At 39.7% G+C, this 25,157-nt stretch overlaps 1 protein-coding gene across 1 annotated transcript; it reads left to right on the forward strand.

Annotated features, from left to right (window-relative positions):
- Positions 1 to 170: 170 nt before the first annotated feature.
- NIPAL1 (NIPA like domain containing 1) lies at positions 171 to 23,843 on the forward strand. The gene is made up of 6 exons (XM_082645353.1): positions 171 to 264; positions 8,893 to 9,159; positions 14,127 to 14,183; positions 17,958 to 18,048; positions 19,617 to 19,777; positions 20,311 to 23,843. The coding sequence occupies exons 1-6, from the start codon at positions 219 to 221 to the stop codon at positions 20,928 to 20,930; spliced, it is 1,242 nt and encodes a 413-aa protein (XP_082501479.1). The 5' UTR covers positions 171 to 218; the 3' UTR covers positions 20,931 to 23,843.
- Positions 23,844 to 25,157: the final 1,314 nt, after the last annotated feature.

The raw sequence follows: 25,157 nt of genomic DNA on the forward strand, positions 1-25,157 counted from the left end.
AGCGCGGCGAGAAAGAGCACCGAAGCCTCGGACCTCGGGGGTGGGGCTTGCGCTGAGGCCCCACCCCGCCGTCCCCATTGGCTGAGGCTGCCCGGGGCCAGAGTCAGCGCGCACCAGTCCGAGACCCCGCAGCTCCGCCCCAACGCTGATCCATGCGGAGGACAAGCACAGGTGGGTGAGGAGCGACCTTCTGTGCCCGGGAAGCCTCGTCGGGGGCCATGGGGGGACAGGTGAGGCTGCCACCCGGAGAGCCCTGCCGAGAAGGTGAGTGAGTGTCTGCCCAGAGCCGGAGGATCTGGCGTTCAGGTGGCGATGAGAACGGCGGGCGGTCCCGGGTACTTGTGGAGACCAGAAAGGGATACGCCGACTCTTCACGCGCTCATTCATGCATTTATTCATTCAGTCATTCCGCCAGTCAGCCGGTTAACAAGTATTTATCGGTGCCTACAATATGCCAGACTCTGTGGGGATGCCTGAGTCGAACAAGACATACGTGGCTCCCACCCTAGTCCGGAAGACAGATCCATGTAAATTACGGAGAGCTGAGTGTCGTGACTGGGTAATCAGGGTGCTGTAGGAAGACTCTCAAGTCTCATCTGAAAAAGACGCTTCTACTGACTCGGACTCACTTCCAGAGTCCGTGGTCGACGTCACCCAGTGGGCAGAGGGCATGCCCGCGGACCGGACGGGAGTCCAGTCTTGCGTTCAGCGCTGGCTTGGCGAGGGTCAAACACGGTGCAGGGTCAGGAGCCCTGGACCACCCCCCGCCCCACCCCCCGGGGGAGGGCTCTGGACAAACCTGGGCTGCCCACCTCTCTCCTCTTCCTTTTTGATGAAAACGCCTCCAACCCCAGTAGCCTCGCGTCTGACTCGTGAAGTCACTTCTTGGCTGCTTAAGGCGAGAGCAGGACAGAGGAAGAGACCGGGAACTGGGTGCACTCATTTGTAGGTTTCTCACTGCTTTCTAGTCTGCGGTTTAAGCCGCCACCTGCTTCCTGTAAACTCTTAGGGCGCCACCCCTTGCCCTGTGCCAGGTGTTTACAACACTCGCAGGCTTTCTACAGTCTCAATACCAAAGGCGCGCGTGAGTCCGGGTAAAAGTAGGGGCACGGCTGAGGCGGCGGAGAGTGGGCGCGGGTGGGCAGTGTGTATCATATGAAATGACAGCTTTCAATTTTTACAGAGTCCAGAGAAAAGCAGATTTCTATTTTACCCGGTAAGGATGTAAAGAGGGAGCGGGCAGAGAGAGGCGTGGCAAGAACTATCTTTCCAAAATTGGCAACTTCCCCGGTTTTCTCTTCTCTTGGCTCTCCCAGCTTATTCCTTGATGCAGAGAGTTGTTGTTGTTTTAAGGTGGGAAAAGGCAGTGAACCAGTCAAAACTGTGCCACCAAGAGAAAGAAGGGACACAAAGAAAGAGAAAAATGCCTGAACAATTCACAAACTATTCAGAAGTTGAGGTTTTGGAAGCGGTTACTAAGGCAGCTGGATCTAGAATTATTTCCTAGACAGTCAGTCATTCTTTGTCTAAAGAATTCCTAGGGCTTCCCTGGTGGCGCAGTGGTTGAGAGTCCGCCTGCCGATGCAGGGGACACGGGTTCGTGCCCTGGTCCGGGAAGATCCCACATGCCGCGGAGCGGCTGGGCCCGTGAGCCATGGCCCGTGAGCCATGGCCCGTGAGCCATGGCCGCTGAGCCTGCGCATCCGGAGCCTGTGCTCCGCAACGGGAGAGGCACAGCAGTGAGAGGCCCGCGTACCGCAAAAAAAAAAAAAAGAATTCCTAAACTAGTAAGTCAGACTGTTACTAACACGTCCACCCTTGTTTACCCAAGGATCTGTAAGTAAGGAGGATGTGTGAATTACATCCGCTTGTTTGAATTTAGGGATGATTTTCCAGCTTTGCTCATGCATTAAGTTCCAACAAGAAATATTCAAGCTTCATGCTTAATACCTGGGGTTAATTAACTGTGGTAATTAATTAGGTGGGATGCTAGTGGGAAAGACTTGAGGGAAATCAGAATCCTTCTTATCAGTAGTGGGAAGAGATTAGGCTTTGGCACCAGACACTCTCTCTTATCAGCTATGACAGCCTCCTTAAGTCTTTCTTCAGCTGTAAATTGGGAATAATTCCTACAGTTTAGAGTTTGAGGAATAGATGCAGATGGGATTACACATGAAGCACACACTTCAGAGCCCGACATGGAGTAAAGGCTGCATTTTTCATTTGTTCATTTATTCAAATGACAAGAGTCCCATGTGCCAGACATTGGCCTAAGTTCTAGAATAGAGGGATTTGCAAGACAATCTGGTCCTAGACAGTCTGGGTCTAGAGGCCCAGATAATTGGTTTTCATAATTAGCAATCCAACCAAGCACAAAATTATTTGAGCCTTTGTTTTTTTCTGTAGGTGTCCATCCCCATTCTCTGGCCTCTTGGATGCAGTGGTATACATTAATGATTCTGAGATTTTACTCTTTTAAAAAAAATCCATATTATAAACATTTCTCAAAATTCCACCAAATGAACATAACTTTTATCAGCAGGACAAGCTGCATTTTCTATGTAAAATATAGCTTCTTTTATGTTACACTAAAAAAGATTTTCTCCAGATTTTTACAAGAAGATTTAAAGCAGAAGTTGTTTTTTCAGCCTTCTGTAGATTTCCTAAGTGCTGAAATTCAAGTGCTTTAAGGTATTAAAAATTCTTCACTAAAGGTTGTTCAGAAAGCAATATGTTATTACTTGCAGCAGTTTATGTAGGAAATCTGATGGTCAACAGTCATCATAGAGTATTTGACCTCCAAACACACTGATAGTGGGACAATCTTGTTTAGAGATACAAATTTTTAACTTTTAAAAAAATCAACAGTATCTGCTCAAATTTATTTGGGTTATTTGAAATAATGTGCTTCCTGCCCAGCCCTATCAGAGTTCATATGTAGATATATCTGCTTGATTTCCAAATTTACTCAAACTTATTTCTCATTCTTATCTGCTCCAAATTTGCTCTAAATTATTTCTCATTCCTATTCTACTCCCCTTATTCCTGTTTTTCTGTCCGTTTTCTCACTAAAATTGTCAGTTTCCATGAGAACAGAGACCTGCTTACCTGTCTTGTTGATCACTGTCTCACCAGTTCTTAGAACAAGACCCTGACACACAGGAAGTGCTCAATAAGAATTTGTTAAGTGTTGCATGAATGTATACCTAACATGGTGCCTTGCATGGTAGGTGTTCAACAACTGATTTGTTGGATGAATAAATAAAATTGATATATGGATATACGATGTTGTTACAAAGCCATAATTAAGCTGTAAGAGGAAGTCTGTTTGGTTGGCAGTATTAAATTGTATGATGGAAAGTGAGAAATTCCTTTAGATTGGAAAGGCAGAGAAGGCCTTTCTAAGGAAGTGAGAGCTCAGTGAAGAGAAGGAGTTAGGCATGCCAGCCACTACTAGCACTACCTAACAAGTAAAGGCTACTTAAAAGCTTTAAGGTGAGAAGGTTTTTAGCCTATGAAAGGAAGAGGGGAAAAAATTAGGGAATGAGGTTACAGAGAATGCTGGAGGCCAGGATTCTGTAGGCCCTTGTAGACTGTGGTGGGGATTTGGGATTTTTTCTGAATGAAAAGGGAAGCCATTACAGAATTTTGCAAGGAGAAATGACAAGATTGGACCTACTTATCTAAAAGCTCATTTCACCTGAGCTTGTCCCCTGCTACTCTGACCTCATCTCATACCATCTCCCTTCTCTCACCAGCCAGCCTGGCTGGTGCAGTTCCTCCCACCCCCTCAAGCAAATTCCCAAGTCTGTGTGTTTGCATTTACCCTTAGCAGAGAGGTTTTTCCATTCAATGCTGTTTAAAAAAAAAAAACAAAAAAACGCCTTTATGCTGCTTTTACTGCTTTCCATGGCACTCAACATATTCTGTAGTTATTAGTTCACTTGTTTATTTCCCCCCATTAGAATGAATGTAATAGAGCAGGAATTTGATTTTACTCACTGTTATAACCCCAGCTTCTAGAAAATGCCTGACAGATAATAGATACTCAATAAATATATATTGAATCAAAGAATGAAAAGATGACCAGTGTTTTTTCAGAGAATGAGAAAGAGAGAAAGAGTAATGCAATGTAATGTCAGAGGTGAGCAAGCTTTAGAGCTTGTAAAGCTTTTTTAAAGTCTGGGATTAGGAATTTAGACTTTGTTATAACTGCCATGAAAAATCATGGGAAATTAAGCAGGGGAGTGATGTAACTGATTCACACTGGCTGATATTTGGAGAACAAATTGTAGGAGACATGAGAGATGTCATTCACTCTTTCCTTTGCTAATATAAATAGGCAGGTGTATCAGTCACCTATTGCTGTATAACACACAACACAAAACCCAAAGGCTGAAAGCAACAATCATATATTCTTGCTTATGTGTCTGTAGGCCAGCTGATGGTTGACTAATCTAGACCGGGTACACCTGGGTGTCTCTGCATCAGGCTACATACCCACCTGGGTTTGGCTCCTTTATGTGGGATGAGCTTAGGTCTGCTCCATATGTTTTCATTCTGGGATCAAGCTGAAGGGGCAGCAGCTGCTCAGGGAAGCTCTATTCCTGAAAAGTACAGAGGTGCAAGAGAGTAAAGCCAACCATAATACAAGGTGGTAGACCCAACCACGTTAAGTACATTTGAATCCTCTCCTTATATCACCTCTGCTGATGTCCCATTGGCCACCAATTCACTCCCAGTTGACGTCAAGGGAAGATACTCTGCCCTCATCGGGAGGGTTAAGGAAGTGACTAATTGCTGAATAATAATCCAAACTAACCCAGTAGAATGGATGGTGAGACAATGATTTTCTCAAATTGGAAATATCTTGCAATGATTAAAAATGTAGTTTTATGCAGTCACTGATTTCTCAGAAACCAAGATACCCTATTCCATGTAATAATTGGACAATATATATTATTATTCTCTATAGTCAAACATGATTTGAAAAAAATTAAAGCATTTCATCTTTGTATAAACAATAATAAATTTTAACTGACTTTATTTGTACTTTATGTTTTTACTTTTCTGAAATAGAAAGAATAGTAGCCTGGGAATTGCATTACCTGGCCTTGTTTGGGCAGTTACATGACTTTGGCAAGTCACTTAATATCTTGGCATCAGTTTCTTTAAAATGTCTTCCAGGTACAAGTGCCTATGAATTTAGAGCTGGTCCATCAGCAGTATTTATGAGCTACCAGGATTATAAGTAAATTACTCTGGGAACCAAGATAGCTTATGATGAAACCACAAAATTAAGGAAGGGGTCTTTAGAATCATCAAGTCCAACTCCTTCATTTTAGAGATGAAGAAACTGAAACCAAGAGTGATGACTCAACTTGCCCAAGATTATAGATAATTTGTAATGGAGCTAAAGGTGGGAAAAGGCATATAATCCTATAGAAAATTTAACTTTGTTTTAAAATTTTTAAGTTGTGTGTGTCTGTAAGGAAACATTCACACCTGTACATAGAAGATACATATTAAGTTGAATCATATGAAACTGCTATTTATGTAGGGTCAAAAATTGTCAAATATCATCAATTTCATTTGGTTTAACATAATTGAGAAAATTAGCATCACTGTTTGTAAAAGCAAAAATACTGCAAATTATCCAATGTCCACCAACTATAAAATAGGAAAATTAATGGTGAGATAGTCAGGCAGTGGAATTCTATAGAACTGTGGGGAAAAAACCAAACCTTACAGCCAGGACATCAAGATTGATAAATCTCAAAAACAAGCAAGTCACCAAAAAATACATACTATATGATTACATTTTTAGAAGGTGCAAAAAGAGGCAAACGAAACACTTTATTATTTAAAGATATAATTTTATAGGGGAAATCATTTTTTTAAAGAAAAGGAATATTAGACAGAAAATCAGGATAGTTGAAACCACACGGCTTGTGGAATCTTAGTTCCACCATCAGTGAAAGCGCTGAGCCCTAACCACGGGACCGCAAGGGAATTCCCAAGTTGTTTTTTTAAATTGGGTGGTTGATACATTGGTGTGTATTGAATTATTTTTTTCTTTATAACTGACATATATTTCCTAAATCTTAATTATTCAATATTTAGAACAATATATAATAACATCAAAGAAGTTACAACATCATGCTGTTTGCTGACAGGAGTGTAAATTGGTACAGACACTTGAGAGGGCTATTGACAGTGTCTATTAAAATGAAAAATAAAGGGGAATTCCCTGGTGGTCTAGTGATTAGGACTCCGAGCTTTTAGTGACGAGGGCTCGGGTTCAATCCCTGGTCAGGGAACTAAGATCCCACAAGCCCGGGCAATGTGGCCAAAAAAAAATAATAATCATAAAATGAAAAATGAGTAATGTAATAAATTTTCTGTGTTGAATAAGGTTTGGATTAAACTCTGGAGAATTACTTTGCTTATTAGAATCATAAGAAGCCACCTCTGATTTTGAGATATCTCTAATTCCTCTGAAACCTTCCAAAGTCCCTGCCCACTTCTACTTCACGCATCTCTCCCCTCCTGCCCAGCACCACTCCACACCCACCAACCCGCCAGTCACTCCCTCCTTCAGTCATACCTGCTGTGGGCTCCCTCCTTAATATGCTCCCCAAACATAAAACAATTTAAGGTCTAAGGTCAGTAACTAGACAAGATTTTTATTACTTTTTCCTGCCATAAAACTTGCAGCATTGGGACTTCCCTGGGGGTTCAGTGGTTAAGAATCCGCCTGCCAATGCAGGGGACACAGGTTCGATCCCTGGTCCAGGAAGATCCCACATGCCATGGAGCAACTAAGCCCATGTACCACAACTACTGAGCCTGAGCTCTAGAGCCCACGAGCCACAACTTCTGAGCCTGAGCACCACAACTACTGAAGTCTGTGCGCCTAGAGCCCGTGCTCCACAACAAATGAAGCCACCGCAATGAGAAGCCCGCGCACCACAATTAAGAGTAGCCCCCGCTCGCCGCAACTAGTGAAAGCCTGTGTGCAGCTACAAAGACCCAACGCAGCCAAAAAAAATAATTAAAAAAAATTTTAAGTTAAAAAAAAATTTAAGTTTAAAAAATTTTTAAACTTTTTAAAAGTTAAAAAAAATACTTTGCAACATTAATGTCCGCTTACAATGAGAACTTACAAAAGGCAACAAAAATTATTTGCACTCCCTTATCACCTTCTGCCTCCACACCCCCTAAAATGTTGGAAACATTTTGCTGTGTCAACAGCTCAGAAAGAATATTGTTTGATTGGAATGAGGTCCACCCACACTGTTTCCAGAGATAAAGTTTTGGAATGGTTATGTTAACTACATAGTAAGTGACACTAATGCAGCCATGGAATTTACTGGACAGTCAAGTCAGATGTCTTCCCAAGAATTCATGTAATCGAAATTCTTACTACCAAAAATTACTTTGCACTCTTAGAGGTTGGATGAGATGAACAGTGCCTGGGACAGATTGCTAGATGCTAGCTTATGTGACAATTTGCAGCAATTCTTACTAAAACAACCAGCCTGAACAACTCCTCAGTTACCATAGAATATCCCTGAAGTAATATAATTCTCTTCGGAATATTTAGAAGTTTTGTCCCAGAATTTATGCTGTATCACAGGATCAAAGTTGGTTCATTTTCAAATTACAGAGATAAATGAAATAATAATCACGAAAAGATTGAATTCAATTATTTTACCTTTTGCTAGACCTGAACTTTACGGTTGTTTCTCAACTGTGTATGTGGTAAAATTCACATAACTTCATAATGCTTTGCCCAGGAGGCATAGATCCTGTTTTTAAAGTTTTGTTTCTAAGACATCATTTAGTTGTTCATGTGCCCTCTTAAGATTTTTGAGATGTAAAACTGATTTTCTTTTTTCACTTAATTCTAAAATTGTAGTTGATTAATTTTTCTTTGCCCATTTTTGTTTAAGGTAAGTCATGCTAGGGAAATATGCCTTTTATATGGAAAAAAAAAGTTGAGAAGATGTCCAGAAAACCTAGTCACGGTGTCACCTTGTTTGCAGCTTTTTGAGTGGAGAATAGATTATTAAAAGTTCTTAGTGTAAAATGTTTTCATTCTGTGTTTTAGTATTTAGCTTCAAAAAAAAAAAAAGAAAGGCACTTATAATAATGGGTCTGGTTCAGTGGATTTACATGCTTATTTGAATCCTATTCAGGAAAAAATAACCCTCCTCATATTTAATTCATTTGTCTATTAGATTCTGTTTTTTTTTTTAAGGAGGAAGTGAGTTAGTAGACCTGCAAAATTATTCTTTTTAGGAAAGTGGTCCAGAAAACTAAACCCGCTTTTAAACATGTTTTCTGAAATGCACAATTCGTACCTCACCAAGTGGGATAGCTCAGTTTCCTGTAACATGGTGATTTCTAGACACACAGGGTTGCTCTGCCCTTTCCCATCTTCAGTTGCCACATATGCTGCTGCTTTCCCGGAGACACACTGATGGCGTGAAGGAGAGAAGTGGACGTTGTAGGGCTGTGATGAACCGCTGAGCCCAAGCTGGGTCTGAACAGCTCCATGCTGCTCCAGCAGGCTGCTGCTGGCTGGAGCAGAGAACCAAGTACTGCTAGATCTTCCATTTTATGAGAGGAATACAGACTTTCATGTGAAGTCTCGCATGTTTGCATGATAACAACTCAACAACTTTGCAGACATTTTGAAGAACCTGTGTGAGCCCAGCTGAACCTGTCTGTGAGCCTGTGGACCATGTGCTGGAGACCGCCCACCGGGCAGTAAAAAAAACAGTGTGTCAGTACCGCCCACTCAAGTTTCTCTTTCTTGGAGAAAGAAAGCAAAGATTAGTGTGTCTCCCTTTTGTCGGTTGACATTTCCCTCTTTCCCTTTTCCAGGCTACGTGCTGTCTCTGATCTGTCCGAATGCCTCCCAGGCTTGGTGTGAGATCACACGTGTGTCAGAGCTGCTGGCTTCTCCTGTCCTCTACAGGGACCTGAATTCCAGCATAACCAACTGGAGCATTTCTGCAAATGCAGAGAACAAATATAGTCTTTATGTAGGCCTGGTACTGGCAATAAGTTCCAGTGTTTTTATTGGCTCCAGTTTCATCTTGAAAAAAAAGGGCCTCTTACAACTGGCCAACAAGGGCGTTACTAGAGCTGGTAAGAAATGGATGCAACTAACGAATTCAAGTTTCTAACTGCAGAAATCATCCTACTGTAAGACCACGGTGCTACAGGAATAACATTTCACTGTCTCTGTCTTGGCCCCTATTCCTGTTCTTAGCAACTGTTCTCAGCAGTTTCCAGGATTGAGCCAGTTGTGTCTCCTTTAGGGTGAGACTAAAATGCAAGAGGTTTGGGGTGTGGGATGAGATCTTCTTTCATAGCCTTAGTCTGAGATTCCAGGATTTAGTCAGATCAGGCGACTCCCCTGATTAAAACACATCAGTGGCTTTTCTTTGCACTCAGAGTAAAATCCAAACATCCTCGCACAGTCTCTTACCTCACCTGCTGCCTAAAATGGCCTGTGCTACCTCTTCAGCTTCATCTTCAGCCTCCTTCACTATCGTGTGCTTTTCTCTGGCTTCTGGAATGTACCGAGTTCTCTCCCACCTCGAGGTCTTTTCTTTTGTCTGCAGCTCTCTTCTGCCTGTCATTTGGCTGACTCATCCTTCAGACTTCAGCTAAACTATCACCCCTGCAGAAAGGCCTTCCTCGACCATCCTCTCTGGGGAGGTTTCACTCACCTCTACCCCTGCTATTCTCTATCACTGCACCAAGGGTTTCCTTCACTGTACTTGGAATAATATGTCATTGTACATTAATTGTTTATTTGTTGTCAACAGGCTTGTTTATTTTTTTGTTTTTTTGTTTTTTTGTTTTGTTTTTTTGTTTTTTGTTTTGTTTTGTTTTTGCGGTACGCGGGCCTCTCACTGCTGTGGCCTCTCCCGTTGCGGAGCACAGGCTCCGGACGCGCAGGCTCAGCGGCCATGGCTCACAGGCCCAGCCGCTCCGCGGCATGTGGGATCCTCCAGGACCAGGGCACGAACCCGTGTCCCCCGCATCGGCAGGCGGACTCTCAACCACTGCGCCACCAGGGAAGCCCCAGGCTTGTTTATTGATAGTAGATTCACAAGAGCAGTAATGTACCCTAGCATAAGGGTTGGCACCCAATAAGTATTGTCAAATCAGTAAACGGATTACAGTAGAGTTAGGTTACTATTTGTAGTGACATTTCAGAAGCTGTGTAGCTCCGCTTGGCTATCCTTCATTAACCATGAATTTTCTATTCATTCTTATCAAGAATAATGTCTTAAAAGAGTTAAATATCTTTCTAAGGTTCATAGGGGAAAATAAACGGCTATGAATTGTGCAAACAAGTTTATAAAAGAGTACTATTGAGGGGACATTGATTAAAACAGTTCGGCATTAACAAAGATAGACAAAATAATAAAAGATAATTGAAAACTTATATAAGTACATACAGCAATTTAATATACAATTTTTAAAAGCGGCATTTCAATCCACTGGAGAAAGGATTAATTATTCAGTCAAAAGTACTGAGACAACTGGCAAAAACTAGAGGAGAAAAATGTGAGAGCTTTACTTTATACCATTCGGTAGAATAGATTCCTCATAGTTTAGAGTTAAATTTAAAATGAAATAATTTTTTTTAAACAACCTAAAAGAAAGTCTTCCTAAGCGTAAAGATAAAGGAAGGCACAATTCTATATAAAGGAAGAGACTATCTGGATTGACCCCCCCAAAAAAAAAAAAATCCTACATGGAAACACCTTTAACTGAAACTAAAAAGGAAATGACATGTGGGGAAAATTTTCAAACTATATGACAAAGGGTAGTTAAGTCACAATATACAAAGAGTGACTATAGTTGATAAGAAAAAGATAGGTACCTAACAGAAAAAAGGCAAAACACATAAACAAGGAACTCACAGAATAAGAATTGTAACTGGCCAATAAGCATACCTAAGTAAATGTTACTTCACTAGTACCCAAAGATATACCAACTATATAACATTGAACTCCTGGGTTTTACCTACTATTTTAACAATATTTGGTTTTTCTTTAAAAAATAATGCCCTATGTTGGTAAGGGAATTTGGGAAATAAATAGCCCTCTCAAACATTGGTGGAAGCAATATAAATGGGTACAAACTTTCCTGAGAGCAATTTGGGAAAGCTTAAAAATGTTAGTATCTTAAAATCTAATAATTCTACCTCTAGGAATTTGTCTTAAGAAGTGAACGAAGCTACAGTACTATAATCAAAACAGTGTTGTATTGGCACAAAAACAGACATATAGATCAGTGGAACAGAATAGAGAGTCCAGAAGTAAACCCACACACCTACGGTCAATTAATCTACAACAGAGGAAGCAAGAATATACAATGGAGAAAGGACAGTTTCCTCAACAAGTGGCATTGGGAAAGCTGGACAGCTACACATAAATCAATGAAATTAGAATATTTCCTCACACCATATACAAAAATAAACTCAAAATGGTTGAAAGAGCTAAATATAAGATGTGACACCATAAAACTCCTAGAAGAGAACATAGACAAAACACGCTTGGACATAAATTGTGGCAGTATTTTTAGATCAGTCTCCCAAAGCAAAAGAAATAAAAGCAAAAGTAAACAAACAGGACCTAATCAAACTGAAAGCTTTTGCACAGCAAAGGAAACCACCAAAAAACTAAAAATACAACCTATGTAATGGGAGAAAATATTTGCAAACGATGTAACCAATGAGGGGTTAATATCCAAAATATACAAATAGCTAGTACAACTCAATATCAAAAAACCCAATCAAAAAATGGACAGAAGATCTAGACATTTCTTAAAAGAAGACATACAGATGGCCAATAGGCACATGAAAAGATGCTCAGCATTGCTAATTATCAGAGAAATGCAAAGCAAAACTACAATGAGGTATCATCTCACACTGGTCAGAATGGCTATCATCAAAAAAAGTCTACAAATAATAAATTCTGGAGAGGGTGTGGAGAAAAGGGAAAACTCCTCCACTGCTGGTGGGAATGTAAATTGGTACAGCCACTGTGGAAAACAGTATAGAGTTTCCTTAAATAAAAACAGAGCTACTATATGATCCAGCAATCCCACTCCTGGGCATATTTTCAAAAAAGATGAAAACTCTAATTTGAAAAGATACATGCACCCCAATGTTCAAAGCAGCGCTACTGACAATAGCCAAGACACGAAAACAACCCAAGTGCCCATCAACAGATGATTGGCTTAAAAAGATGGGGTATATAAATACAATGGAATATTACTCAGCCATAAAAATAAATGAAATCTGGGCTTCCCTGGTGGCGCAGTGGTTGAGAGTCTGCCTGCCGATGCAGGGGACACGGGTTCGTGCCCCGGTCTGGGAAGATCCCACACGCCGCGGAGCAGCTGGGCCCGTGAGCCATGGCCTCTGAGCCTGCGCGTCCAGAGCCTGTGCTCTGCAACGGGAGAGGCCACAACAGTGAGAGGCCCGCATACCGCAAAAATAAATAAATAAATAAATAAATGAAATCTTACCATTTATAGCAACATGGATGAACCTAGAGAATATTACACTAAGTGAAGTAAGTCAGACAAAGACAAATATATGAAATCACTTAGATGTGGAATCTACAAAATAATACAAATGAATATATATACAAAAGAGAAACAGACTCACAGACATAGAACAAACACATATATATACATACATATATATATTTATATATATATGGTCTCATACAGGTTAAATTAATAATAATAATATATAATAGACCAGATTTTAGACTATTCAATCATTAAGGGCTGAGAAAGTATTTGTGATATTAAGTTTTTTAAAAACAGCATTTGAAGTCATATTTTAATTTTCCAATTTGGTTATTTGCAAATTTTGTAAGGAGAAAATCATAAATTAACATGGTTAACTGCTTTGCAACATAATCCTCACAGCAATATATCCTTTTTAGTTTAACTATAACAAAATCAGATAGGTCAAGTTCACAGCATTAAGTATATTAAAATTGGTGAGAAAATTGCAATTTCTAAAACAATCATAACAATGACTTAAGCTCACAAATTACAGAGTGGGAAGATAACTCTGAATATCTTAGGAAAGGTTGTTGTCCTTTTCAGTAGACTAGACAAATTCAATTTCATGTGCCAAGGTAGAGAATAAGTAGAATCCAGCTGGCTAATGCTGTCTATTCTCTCATTGACTACCCAAAATCTCAAAAGCTCTTATGTCAACCATCTTCATCCCTTTAAGGTCCGCCTTAGGTACCAAGCTAATTTATGATTTATGGTTTTCTGTCTTTAATTTTTTAACTGTGGCTGAAACAAAGTATGTAGGGCTTATAATACTCTACGTCCACATCTGAATGGCATAAATACAGTGTGGACAAAGAATATAACCTGCCATATCAGTAAACAAAGGGTGTTGCCAGCATCAAGCCATTAGCCACTGCAGCCACCAGCAGACAGTGCACGCTGAGGGCGTTCAGGATGGAGAAAACAGGATACTGGCCCTAGATAGTTAAGGTGCATACCAAAGGAATGATTTCAATGAGCCCAGACTCTTGCATCTTCCCATACAGAGAAAAGTGCTAAATTCATTTTCTTTAATTAATGGTAATCTTTCGATGTTCCAACTACCTGTTTTGTTTGTTTGTTGTTTTTGCAAAAACTCCTATATATCCTGGCTCCTCCCTTACTTATTCAGGGCAGTCACTCAGAGCTGTCTGAGAGGCTGCCTCCTGGGCTTAAGTCCTCAGCAAGTCCACCGAATAAACTTTCTCAACTTTCAGGTTGTGCATTTCTTTTCAGTAGACAGTAGTAAACCTGATGACTAAATAAAATTTTCCTGCAAATGAAAAAACTGACTTTGTGTAGAAATCAAAGGCAATATAAAGAAAGCTTTAGAAGATTTCTAAATGGAAGATTTACTGGAAATGACCAAGTAAATAAGCTAAAGATGAGATATAATGACTAGGCCTTAAGCCTTGTGTCTTCCAACCATACTCCGGTACCTTTTGTAGAAGTTAATTCCTCAAACCCTCTTCCTCCACTTTAGAACTTAATTTCTATTTGTATCATTTTCCTAGGACAAGGTGGATATTCTTACCTCAAGGAATGGCTCTGGTGGGCAGGATTACTCTCAAGTAAGTCCTTAATGCCGAGAATAGTGTTTGCTTGTAAAATGATAAAGTATGTGCAATTGTTCAAATTGATTAATTTATCTAAGTGGTAAGGATGTCACTTAAGTCTAGAAATTTTTGTGTGGGCATAATGTCTTACATATAAAATAAATCACATGTATTTAGAGTTAAGTTTTACTCTTTCTTCCTCCCACCTCCACATTCTCAATACTGTTTTGGAATGCAAGTAAAAAAGTTATTGTCTGAAATCTTATATTTTATCACAAACTTCTCCTTCTCTTGTATTTTATTCCCCATAACAATTGAGGAAAATGCTTCCCTCCCACATCTTCCCAGATCCTAATTCAGTATGCGACTGTTCTCGCTGCATAGAGTAGGTACACTTTCCTGGCCAGGACCAAAATATGGATAAATGAAAATCCCCTTGGACTGCTTAGCTCTGAACAAATGGAGAGAAGATGAAGGTTGCCAGCACTCTCCTTCCACCTAGACTTGCCCTGAGGATTAAATGAGACCCTGTATGAGGTGAAAACACTTTCTAAACGCTAATATGATGTCCAGTAAGAAGACAGTGTGTCACCCTCAGGCACTTTTGCAGATTTATATCTCCCTCCTAACTCCTCTGAACTTTCTCAAATCCCAAGCCTAAAACTTCCAGGGAAAGGACCTCATAACTTGTAGTTTCACACTACTTCCAGCCATCTCTGCAGCCAAAAGCCTTAAAACTTCCATCGATTTTCTTGTACTAAGTAAGACATTTCAGTATTTTTGAGATCTTGTTACAAGAAAGAATTGGATAACTTTTCTTTAATAAATGGTGGTATCTAAAAGGCTTGTTACCTGAAAACTGTGTTCATCTCTTGATGGGTGTCAAAAGACACAACCAAGTCAGAGATTGGGAGAAGGAAGGATTTATTACTTGCAGCAAGTAAGGGGAACACTGGGGATCTTTCCCAAAGCAGTGTCTTCCCGAACAGCAAAATTAGGAAAGTTTTAAGCTAAAAGTACATGCATATTCATGAAGGGGCTTGAGCAGAGGAGAATTCAGCATAGAATTGGGGCAGAGGTTGACAAAATCCAAGCATTAACTGATGGAAGTCACAAGGGTCAGAAAAGGTCAACATCGGGACCTCCCTGGTGGTGCAGTGGTTAAGAATCCGCCGGCCAATGCAGGGGACATGGGTTCGAGCCCTGGTCCAGGAAGAACCCACATGCCACGGAGTAACTAAGCTCATGCGCCACAACTACTGAACCTGCACTCTAGAGCCTGCAAGCCACAACTACTGAAGCCCGCGTGCCCTAGAGCCCACACACCGCCAACTACTGAGCCTACACGCTGCATCTACTGAAGCCTGTGTGCTCTAGGGCCCGCATGCCACAACTACTGAGCCCACGTGCTGCAACTACTGAAGCCTGCGCACCAAGAGCCCATGCTCCGCAACAAGAGAAGCCACCAAGAAGCCCGTGCACTGCAACGAAGAGTAGCACCCGCTCGCCGCAATTAGAGAAAGCCCGCACACGGCAACGAAGACCCCACACAGCCAAAAATAAATTTAAAAAAATTTAATAATAATTATAATACCTTAAAAAAAACAACTTCTAAAAAATAAGTGTTATATATGCTGGGGAAGCACAGCACCATGGTTCAATTAAGAAAAAAAGAAAAGGTCAACATCATCATCCCTTGGGTTCAAGTTGATCTGGTGGTTGAGGGGACTTAAATTCTGCAAAATAGCTCAAGGAAGTACTTCAGGCTAATCTTTACCATTGAAACAGAACTGGGAGTCTTTACAACTGATTTATCATCTTTGCTGTTGTTACTTCTCTTGCCTGATAACAGTTTGTTCTTTTGTTCCCTTAAGATCATTAATTACTGAGACCTGTTCGAGGGCAAGCATTGTGGCCAGGCTTAGATCAAAAAAAGGCTTAGTCCTAAAATGGCTTCTCTTATGTCAAAAAGCTATATCTGGTTCTTTTCTCCGGGGATCCCATACCCTATCTGCTTAGAGGATGGTGAATAAAAATAATTTAAATTTGTATAGCTTTTTCAGCTTTTAAGGTGTTTTCACATCTGTTTTCTTACTTCATTTGAGTAAATGTTGTCAGGGACTGTGCTGGGAAGATTCCAAATAAATATTTGGATGATTCTTTCTCCTTTTCTCTCTCTCTCTGTCTGTCGTATCTCTCCACCCTCTACCCACAAAATAGAATGAAAGTAGAAGGAGAATATTATATGGCTATGTTTGTAATTTTAGTCTCACCATGCACAAAGTTTCTGCCAGTATTAAAGAGTGAAAAGCACGTCTTCAACATCAGAGATTTTATCTAGTGACAAACATACAGTACTTTAATTATGAAATCAGTATTTTCCTGGGAAGCTGTCTATAATGATAAAAATATAAATAATGAAGTATTCAAGAAAACATGTCGATGAAAAAAAATAATCAGTCGATCTAAGAAAAAAATGGAAAATTTTATTCGCACCGAACTGAGGATTATAACCCGGGAACAGCCTCTCAGAAACAGAACTGCTCTGCCTGTTAGAGATCAAAGCACAGTTATAAGTTCTTGAGACAGGGGGCATTAAATGCCATCTAATGGACAGTTTACACAATCCAGAGCTGCACTTACAAAGAGAGTAGTGGGCCCTTATGAGATTAAGAAGGAAGGTTATCTCCTAAGGAGGTCTGGTTAATGCAGACGCACAACACACACTAAAGGGGAGGGAGGAGGCCCGAATGGGCCAAAAAAAATTATTAAAAAATTTTTCTCATCTTGCCATAAAATATGAATTTTATTTCATTACTTACTATTCGGAGAAAACTACCACTGTTGCTCTTAAGAGAGCAGTCTCCTACCGTTCTGTACGTTTCTACTTGTTTTATGATATTTTAAAGCTGATTACTCCTGTAGATTTGGCTGGGGCTGGGGTCGGGCTTGGGGGGTGGAGTGGATAGCAGCCAGAGGGAAAAAGAAAATGGGTGCTGGTGTCTTTTATCTGTTCCAGGATCTCTCTCTACAATGTGTCTGCTTGGCACAGTTTACAGCGTGAAATACTGCATTCTGTGGGCAAGCATTCAGTTGTGACCCATGAGAATAATTTGGCCCCAATTCAAGGGCCCAACTCTTAGAAAGATTTTCCCTCACTCTAGAAGTTAATTGCATCACACTATCTTATGGAAGCCTGGAGTTCCTCAGATAAGGATTCCAGGAGCATGTTGTTAGGACTTTCAAAGAGCTGCTTGGATATCCTTGAGCTACTGAGATACTGTTACTTACTTGTAGATCATCTGCAATCCAGAGGTGCCTGACTACACAGGCCCGTGGTAGGCATCTCTGCCTATCCCCTGCCTAGACTGTACATCTCTAGAAAGCATTCTAATTTTACAAACTGCTTTATTGTTAATTTGCAAAGCAGTAGGTATTCTTGAGCAAACAATCATTCTTACTTACTTACTCCAAAGCTACCTCTTCTAGATTTCATCAGAGTGACCAAATATGTTTCTGGTTCTAAAGTAACTAAAAGCTTTATTGAAGGTCATTTAAAATAGATATTCCTCTGTCGCCACTTTTTGCATTAATTGAGTTTGTACCACCAGGTAATTACAGTTTATCCTTTTAATACCAAACCTTCCCTAAAAGAAGTTAAATTATTCCTTTTCATTAGATATATGAGTGTCTTTGGGATAAAAGACTACTGCTTTGCATGTGTCAGTTGTTTTTCTCATAGGATAAATAAGCCTATCTTTTGTATTAATACTGCTGCTTGCTTTCCAGTGGGAGCAGGCGAGGCCGCGAATTTTGCAGCTTATGCTTTTGCACCTGCCACCTTGGTCACCCCACTGGGCGCTCTGAGTGTTCTCATAAGGTACGTGAACAGTAAGGAACTTGGCTTCTGAGGGATTTTAATACCATGATAAACTTAACCCACAAGAAACAGATTACTAAGCATACCTCAAAACATAATTTTGAAAATCACAAAAATAATGTGAGAAGACTATACAATAAATAGAAGGAGAAATAGGAAATAGATGGTCTTCCCACAAAACACAAAGTAAATGTGTGTTTTATTTGTGACGATTCAGTGGAGCCAAGCAGATTTTTTTCCCCTCTCACCTGAACAAATTGCCGCAGCCCTTTTAATGCTTTCTTTTGTCATAGTGGCTAATGAGTGTAGTTGTCAGAGGACTTTAAAAAGCATAGTGTTCGGGTTAAGTTTCAACTTTCACTAAAACTCTTGCATTGTCTGCTGGATACTTCTGTTTGGATATATCTTAGTTTCTTTTAGTACTGGAAACAGGAATCATTTTCCTGTCAATAAAAAGTGGGTCTAATATTTCTGAGTTGGTCTTTATTATGATTCCAAATGAATGTGTTCCATGAGCCCATGAACTCTTTTATTTTGTAACTAAGCAACTGTTTTGTTTGTTGTCTTTTTCTTTTCCTTTTATCTCCATTCATTACCAACCTCTAGAAGAAAGCTTATGACTAAGCCTACCCACTTCTTTTCACCTTCTTTGTAGGATTGTTGTGAGAAGTAAGTGAGTCCATACAGAAAGCACTAGAACACTGGCTACTAGTGAATGGTAGATATCGGTAGTAGCACTTTTTGCTGAGGCTGCAGTCCTCATCAGTGGCCACATGAGGATGACTCTGAGAAAGCACCTGGTAATTGACCATAGTCTTGGGTGCAAATGGATACTGATAATGCCCTGGTGGGAGTGCCAGGGCATCAGGAGAAGGGGCCACAGTGGACCTACTGGTTGAGCAGCAGGATGGCGTAATCTGTGTCCATGGTGGTGCCAACCTAGAACTTCCTGAGGCCATGGCAACAAGGTAGTGGGAGCAGTGAATAGGTGAAAGTATCAGAGCAATAGCAGCCGGTAAGGAAATATTTTAATATTTTGACAACCCATATGGTTGTACTTGTGTGTACCAGGTAAATATTGGCCCTGAGCAGAGTAATCCTTCTTTAGGTATATATCTTTCTTTGAAGCTTTCATGAGCACACATGTTTTAAATGTGTCATGCCAGTAAGATGTAAAAGTTCTTCCATTTTGTTTGGCTTTACAGGAGAAAATGGGGAAATTCAAAATGAATTGAATGGGACCTCTTAGAAGGTCATGGGAAGATTACAGGTGTATAGAATGCCTATTATAACTTTTTAACTATAAAAGCAATTAAGCAGACTTGATTAATTACTTGTATTTTTCTAGATACAAATTTAGTAATATATAACAAACTTCACACACAGAAAGGAAGGGAGGGAAGGAAGAAAGGAAGGAAGCCAGCCAACCAGGGTTTTCAGTGTCACATAGCACATTCCAATCAGTTGATTGGGATACAGACTGGTGCGCACCACAGTGCGACATCTGAGCTGCCATGGAATCCAAAGGTAACTGAACAAGAGTGATTTTTTTTTTCTTCTTCCAACAGTGCACTGTTGTCTTCCTATTTTTTAAATGAGCACTTGAACATTCATGGGAAAATAGGCTGCATATTAAGTATATTGGGGTCAACTGTGATGGTTATCCATGCCCCACAAGAAGAGGAAGTCGCTTCTCTGCATGAAATGGAAATGAAATTGAGAGACCCAGGTCTGTGATTCAACCAAAAGAAACACTTACTCAAATTCTGCTCCACTTTCTCTTCTCATCAAATGAATTGGTAATAATATTGTAATAGGCTTCCTAGAAGCCTAGTTGTGGGTTGAGGTACAGTACAGTTTGACCGAGTAATACAAGTCTTCTGAAAAGGTGACACAACTTATTTTTGTGTCCATGCTTCCCCTCCACAAAATGAAAGGAAGAGATGGGGATAGAAAAGGGAAAAGACTTATACTCCAACCCAAACTTTCACATCTTTCTCCCTCTGAAAATAAAAAGTCAATCAGACAATACCTGCTGTACCTCATAGTGTTGTCTGTGAGGTTCAAATGATATGTCTGTGAAAGTCCATTGTGAAATATTGAGAGCCATGCAGCAAATGTTGTTGTTGTTCCTGTTTTTTTATTTAGTCTCACGTCTCTTTCTAAAACACCTAGGCTCCTAAACTCATGACTAACAAGATTTCACAAAGATTTGATCCTATTAACATTTTCTGAAGTCTAATTCTTTTCTTCTCCTAACAGGATTTATCTCCTTTGCTGTGATCATAACTGTGATCTCCTTGGTGCTGATTTTGATTGTAGCTCCCAAGAAAGGACAGACCAATATATTGGTCTACATTTCAATCTGTTCATTGATTGGAGCATTTTCAGTTTCTTCTGTCAAGGGCCTGGGAATTGCCATTAAGGAACTACTGGAATGGAAGCCTATTTATAAGCATCCCCTGGTCTTTGTTTTGCTGGCTGTACTCGTGCTTTCAGTGACAACACAGATTAACTATCTCAACAAGGCACTGGACACCTTTAATACATCTCTTGTGACTCCCATTTATTATGTGTTCTTCACTTCCATGGTAGTAACTTGCTCCGCCATCTTATTCCAAGAATGGTATGGCATGAATGCTGGAGATATCATTGGGACTTTGAGTGGGTTCTTCACCATTATCAATGGCATCTTCCTTCTACATGCTTTTAAAAACACTGACATTACCTGGAGTGATCTGACATCCACTGCTCAGAAAGAAGTCCTCTCTCTGAATGGCAATGAAGACAAATACGTCTTACTAGAGAATGTAGAATGTTCAGCCCCAGGATTTGATGATGACATTACCTTGTTTAGCAGGACTGATGATCAAAGTCCCTAGAAACCCTGAACTTTAACCACTAAGAGACACTTGGAGAGGAGAAGGAATACCTGATTCTTGGAACAACTATTAGGAAAGCTGGCATTTTTAAAGTTCTAACTAATAATTTAGACATGAGGCCAAATAAAAATGCCTTTATTTTTTGCCATCAAATTTGAAAATCAAAGTTTTGATCCTCCTCCAGAAGGCTTCTGCTGTTTTTCATTTCTGCAAACTTGAAATATTCCCTAAGCATGAAAGAAGTCAAAGAGTTAGATAACTCTCAGAATAATCTTTCTTCTGGTCACAATATGTTTGGTTCTGCCAGGTGGCTCTTCATTTCTTTGGCTACCATTCTTAGTGTCTCAGTAATTCATAGGTAAACACAACTGTGTGCTGATAAGCAGAATATCAGTCACCATTCTCTAATGAGTCATAGTTTCAAATTATTAAAACTGAGAAGCGAGATCACTGATGCCTCCCACCTTCTACAACTTCCTTCTTTCTAAACTAGGTAGCTAAAGGGTAGAGTGTTAAAGAAAAAAATAGACATGTTGGAAATCTGCTGCTTGGTGGGCTAGAATGTGTAAGACACACATGCCAATGAAGGGCTTATAAATTGTAACTTATTGAGGAGTTTGAGAATAGGAAGGCGAGTTAACGTCTTAGAAAACTCAGGGAATGCTACAGGAAAATACCTTTTCATATTAAAGCCTACATAAAATTTTCCTATCTCACTCCAGGTGCATGGCAGGAGTAAGATTTTTGGTGGTCTCTACCGTTTATGGATAGATTAATCCATTAATCTTTTCTCATTGATTTAATGAGAAAAGAAATTAGCTATCTTATTTCTAGACTAACTTATTTCTCTCAAAAAAAAATCCTAACCAAAAAATGATGACATTAAAAACAAAAACTCTTCAGGTTGACTGGATTATTCTCGTCTAATGTCAAATGTTATTAGTTTTGTTTGCTTGTTTGTAATCTACCTCAAGTCTATTCTGGGTAATAACAGTAGATTATTTTCTTCAGAATTCTATTAAAGTGACTTTAGCATTTCCCCAGTTCGGTTGAACTGTGATTGATTTTCACGGTGATGACCTGAGATGTTGCATTGATTTTCACGGTGATGACTTGAGATGTTGCAAAGCCCTAAAGTGCTGGCATAGTCTCTTCGGCATAGTTTAGTGTTGAGTGCAATTCAGTGCATTCTATTTTTTTTTTTTTTTTGCGATATGCGGGCCTCTCACTGTTGTGGCCTCTCCCATTGCAGAGCACAGGCTCCGGACGTGCAGGCTCAGCAGCCATGGTTCACAGGCCCAGCCGCTCCGCGGCATGTGGGATCTTCCCGGACCGGGGCACGAACCCATGTCCCCTGCTTCGGCAGGCAGACTCTCAACCACTGCGCCATCAGTGCATTCTAAACTTTTGAAAATTGATAATCTGTGGAAGATTCATGGGTTGATACCTCAGGTCAAATATATGTTTACAGTCTTGATTGCTGTTTCACCTTAATTGTATATCAGATATATAAGCTATGAACACAAGTTTGTAGAAAAAGTATTCTCTCAAAAAGTAGTGTCTGAAAGTTGTAGAAATTCTTTTAAGTTTCTCTTTTTCTGTTGAAAACTCTGTTGATTTCTCCTTCTTGGTGAGGAAATTAATAGCATCCAACCTGAGGTTGGCGTAGTCCTCCACTCGACTGTATCTTAGTGTCAGATATTTCTTCAACGTCACCTGTGACAAAGCTTTGTCCTTGGTATATTGTGCCCAGGTTAAAGGTTCTTGTAACACAAGAACCCATGTGTACCCTGGGTTGGAAAATGAACTGGTGTTGACACATACGCCCAGGAGAAAGTCTGAGAAAGATCTAATGAGCTGAAATATGTTGAGAAACAATGAAACATTTGAAAAACTCTAAAAATCTCTGGTGGGCATATGCATTGAAAAACTAAAATGTTGCAAATCTGAAACCCAGAGTACTTTTTCCCAAATAGGAAGATGTTGTCTTAGGAGGAATAAAATGCTGGATCCCTGTATTGAGACTTAACTGTGTTAGTCTTAACTGGTAGTCTCATATGTATATATTTTAATATGTATACTTTATCTCACATAGATACCTTAAGATTTATTATGTGAATATCTGTTCACGTCATTAAGGATCACAAAGCTGTCCTCACACAGCCAAATGGAAAGCTTTTCCTAATTCTATAAACATAATAGTTTCATTTTATTTTCCAACTTACAATTTTATTCTTAGGTCAGTGGTTAATGACTTTTTTAGTTCAGATTTCAGAATGTTCATAAAACCCTCAATTTGGCAACATGCAATTAAATTAACATTTTTGTTTTAAGAGTACGAAATCAAATACATATATGTGGAAAGCACCCACATCATGCCTGATACTGAGGCATTTAATACAATTTAGTTCTCTTTGAATCAACATTTTAATTCTCATAGTCTCAGTACTATATAGGTAAGGACAATTAGTTGCCAGTTTTCATATATTCTTTTTCTTTTTTCAGTTTGTGTTACCTTAGCTCATTTTTAATAATCCAAGTGAAAATGAATTCCATTAGTATACTATCTCAACAATACAAAATGATTCTGACAAAAATATTTTATTTTTCCTAATAAAACCAAACTAAATGCAATCTTCACATTCCAACAAAACTTTGTGGACAAGTACTTTATATGAATATATATGAAATATTTTCAGATGTTTCAAAAAACTATGATCATGAAATTTTCTATTTTTCAAATGTTTAGAAATACTGTTCATTTTAGAAAGTTTATAACTTTTAATGTTTCTGTATGTTTTTCATTTGCAATCAAATAATGTGGTTTAATTATGCTTGCTGGAGTTCAGTTTTGAGTTTCTTGAAGTTAAGTTTATGTAAAGGCAAAAATACCCCTTGAAATTAAAAAGAAAATTCTGAGGTTTAAAAAAAATCTGCACTTTGTTTAATGCTTTGTCATTTTCCTTGAAATTAAAATCTGTGTATTAGAAAAAGGCTCTCCACAAAGCCATCTCCTGAACAAAAGGTAGGAGACACTATCTTATCTTTTGATAATTTTATTGAACAGTCAGTGTAATGAAATCTCCCCTCAGTTCAGAAATTTAAAAGAAAAAGGAGGAGGAGGAGAAAAAAGCATTATAACAATATTTGGTAGCATTGCATTACATCAAAATTTATATTTGCAAACACTCAGCAAATTTCCTTCTAGCCCCATTAGAACTTCAGTATTGAGCACATCACCATGACTTTATCAATTTTCCCTGTTCTGATTTGAATTCATGTTTGAGAATAACTCCCTGTTTGTTTCTTTGGAAATGAATTGTCTAGGGTACAGAAGGCCTTTTTCTTATCTGCTTCTGTTTTATAGATGAACAGAAATAATTTGCAATTCCCTAAATTGCATAGTTACTTAGGATCAGAATGAGGACCAAAATCCAAGTCCCTCAAACCTCCCAGACTACCCACTCCATGGAATGTAGGCATGTCTAAGGAGGCCTTGGTGGAGCACATCTCAGCAGAGTTAGAATGAACTACAGCTTCCCCCAGCAAGCTGTGTTAGTGTATACCAAACATTTCAGTACACTAGCTGCGGTGTATAGGAAGCCTCCAAGAGGTAAGTTTAGGTTACAAAGAGTCTTAACTTTTATCTATAACAATGAACAATATATGTTTCCCAATGAAAGCTTTGCTTGCAAAAAACAAAAAAAGTTTTTTGAGAGAGCCGACTACCTGAGATACCTTTTCCTACTTCGGTCACAAATCACAAAAAAAACTTTCTTCCTGAGGGAAAACTGAATCTCCATTAATGCCATTAGTATGGGAGAAAGCCTTTGAGTTAGAAGCCACTTTCATTTTTATATGTAGAACTTCCCCTGTGGCTGGGGACAGAGGGAGCAGGATCTCTGCAGGCCAAGCCCTACCAGCCTCAAGCTTGTCCAGCCCTCAGGAGACAAGGCCTCACACCAGTTTTCTGCACTGGGACCCTCATAAGACCACATGGCCCTCACTCGCACCCAGCCACATGTAGGCCCCAGCAACTACTTGACTGGGGGGAAGCACATGGAGGGGGTTGGTAGTGGAGATAAGAGCCATGTTCTGAGCACCATGTTCCCAGAATCCCTTCCCACCCCCTGCCTTCTGTGATCCAGCCAGTAACTCCTGACTGCCAGCATGCAACTCAATCTGGCCCCAAAGCTTGTGGCACTATTTACAATAGCCAAGACATGG

Source organism: Mesoplodon mirus (assembly GCF_964341445.2).
Source record: "Mesoplodon mirus genome assembly, chromosome: 2".
In the NCBI taxonomy this organism is placed as follows: domain Eukaryota; kingdom Metazoa; phylum Chordata; class Mammalia; order Artiodactyla; family Ziphiidae; genus Mesoplodon; species Mesoplodon mirus.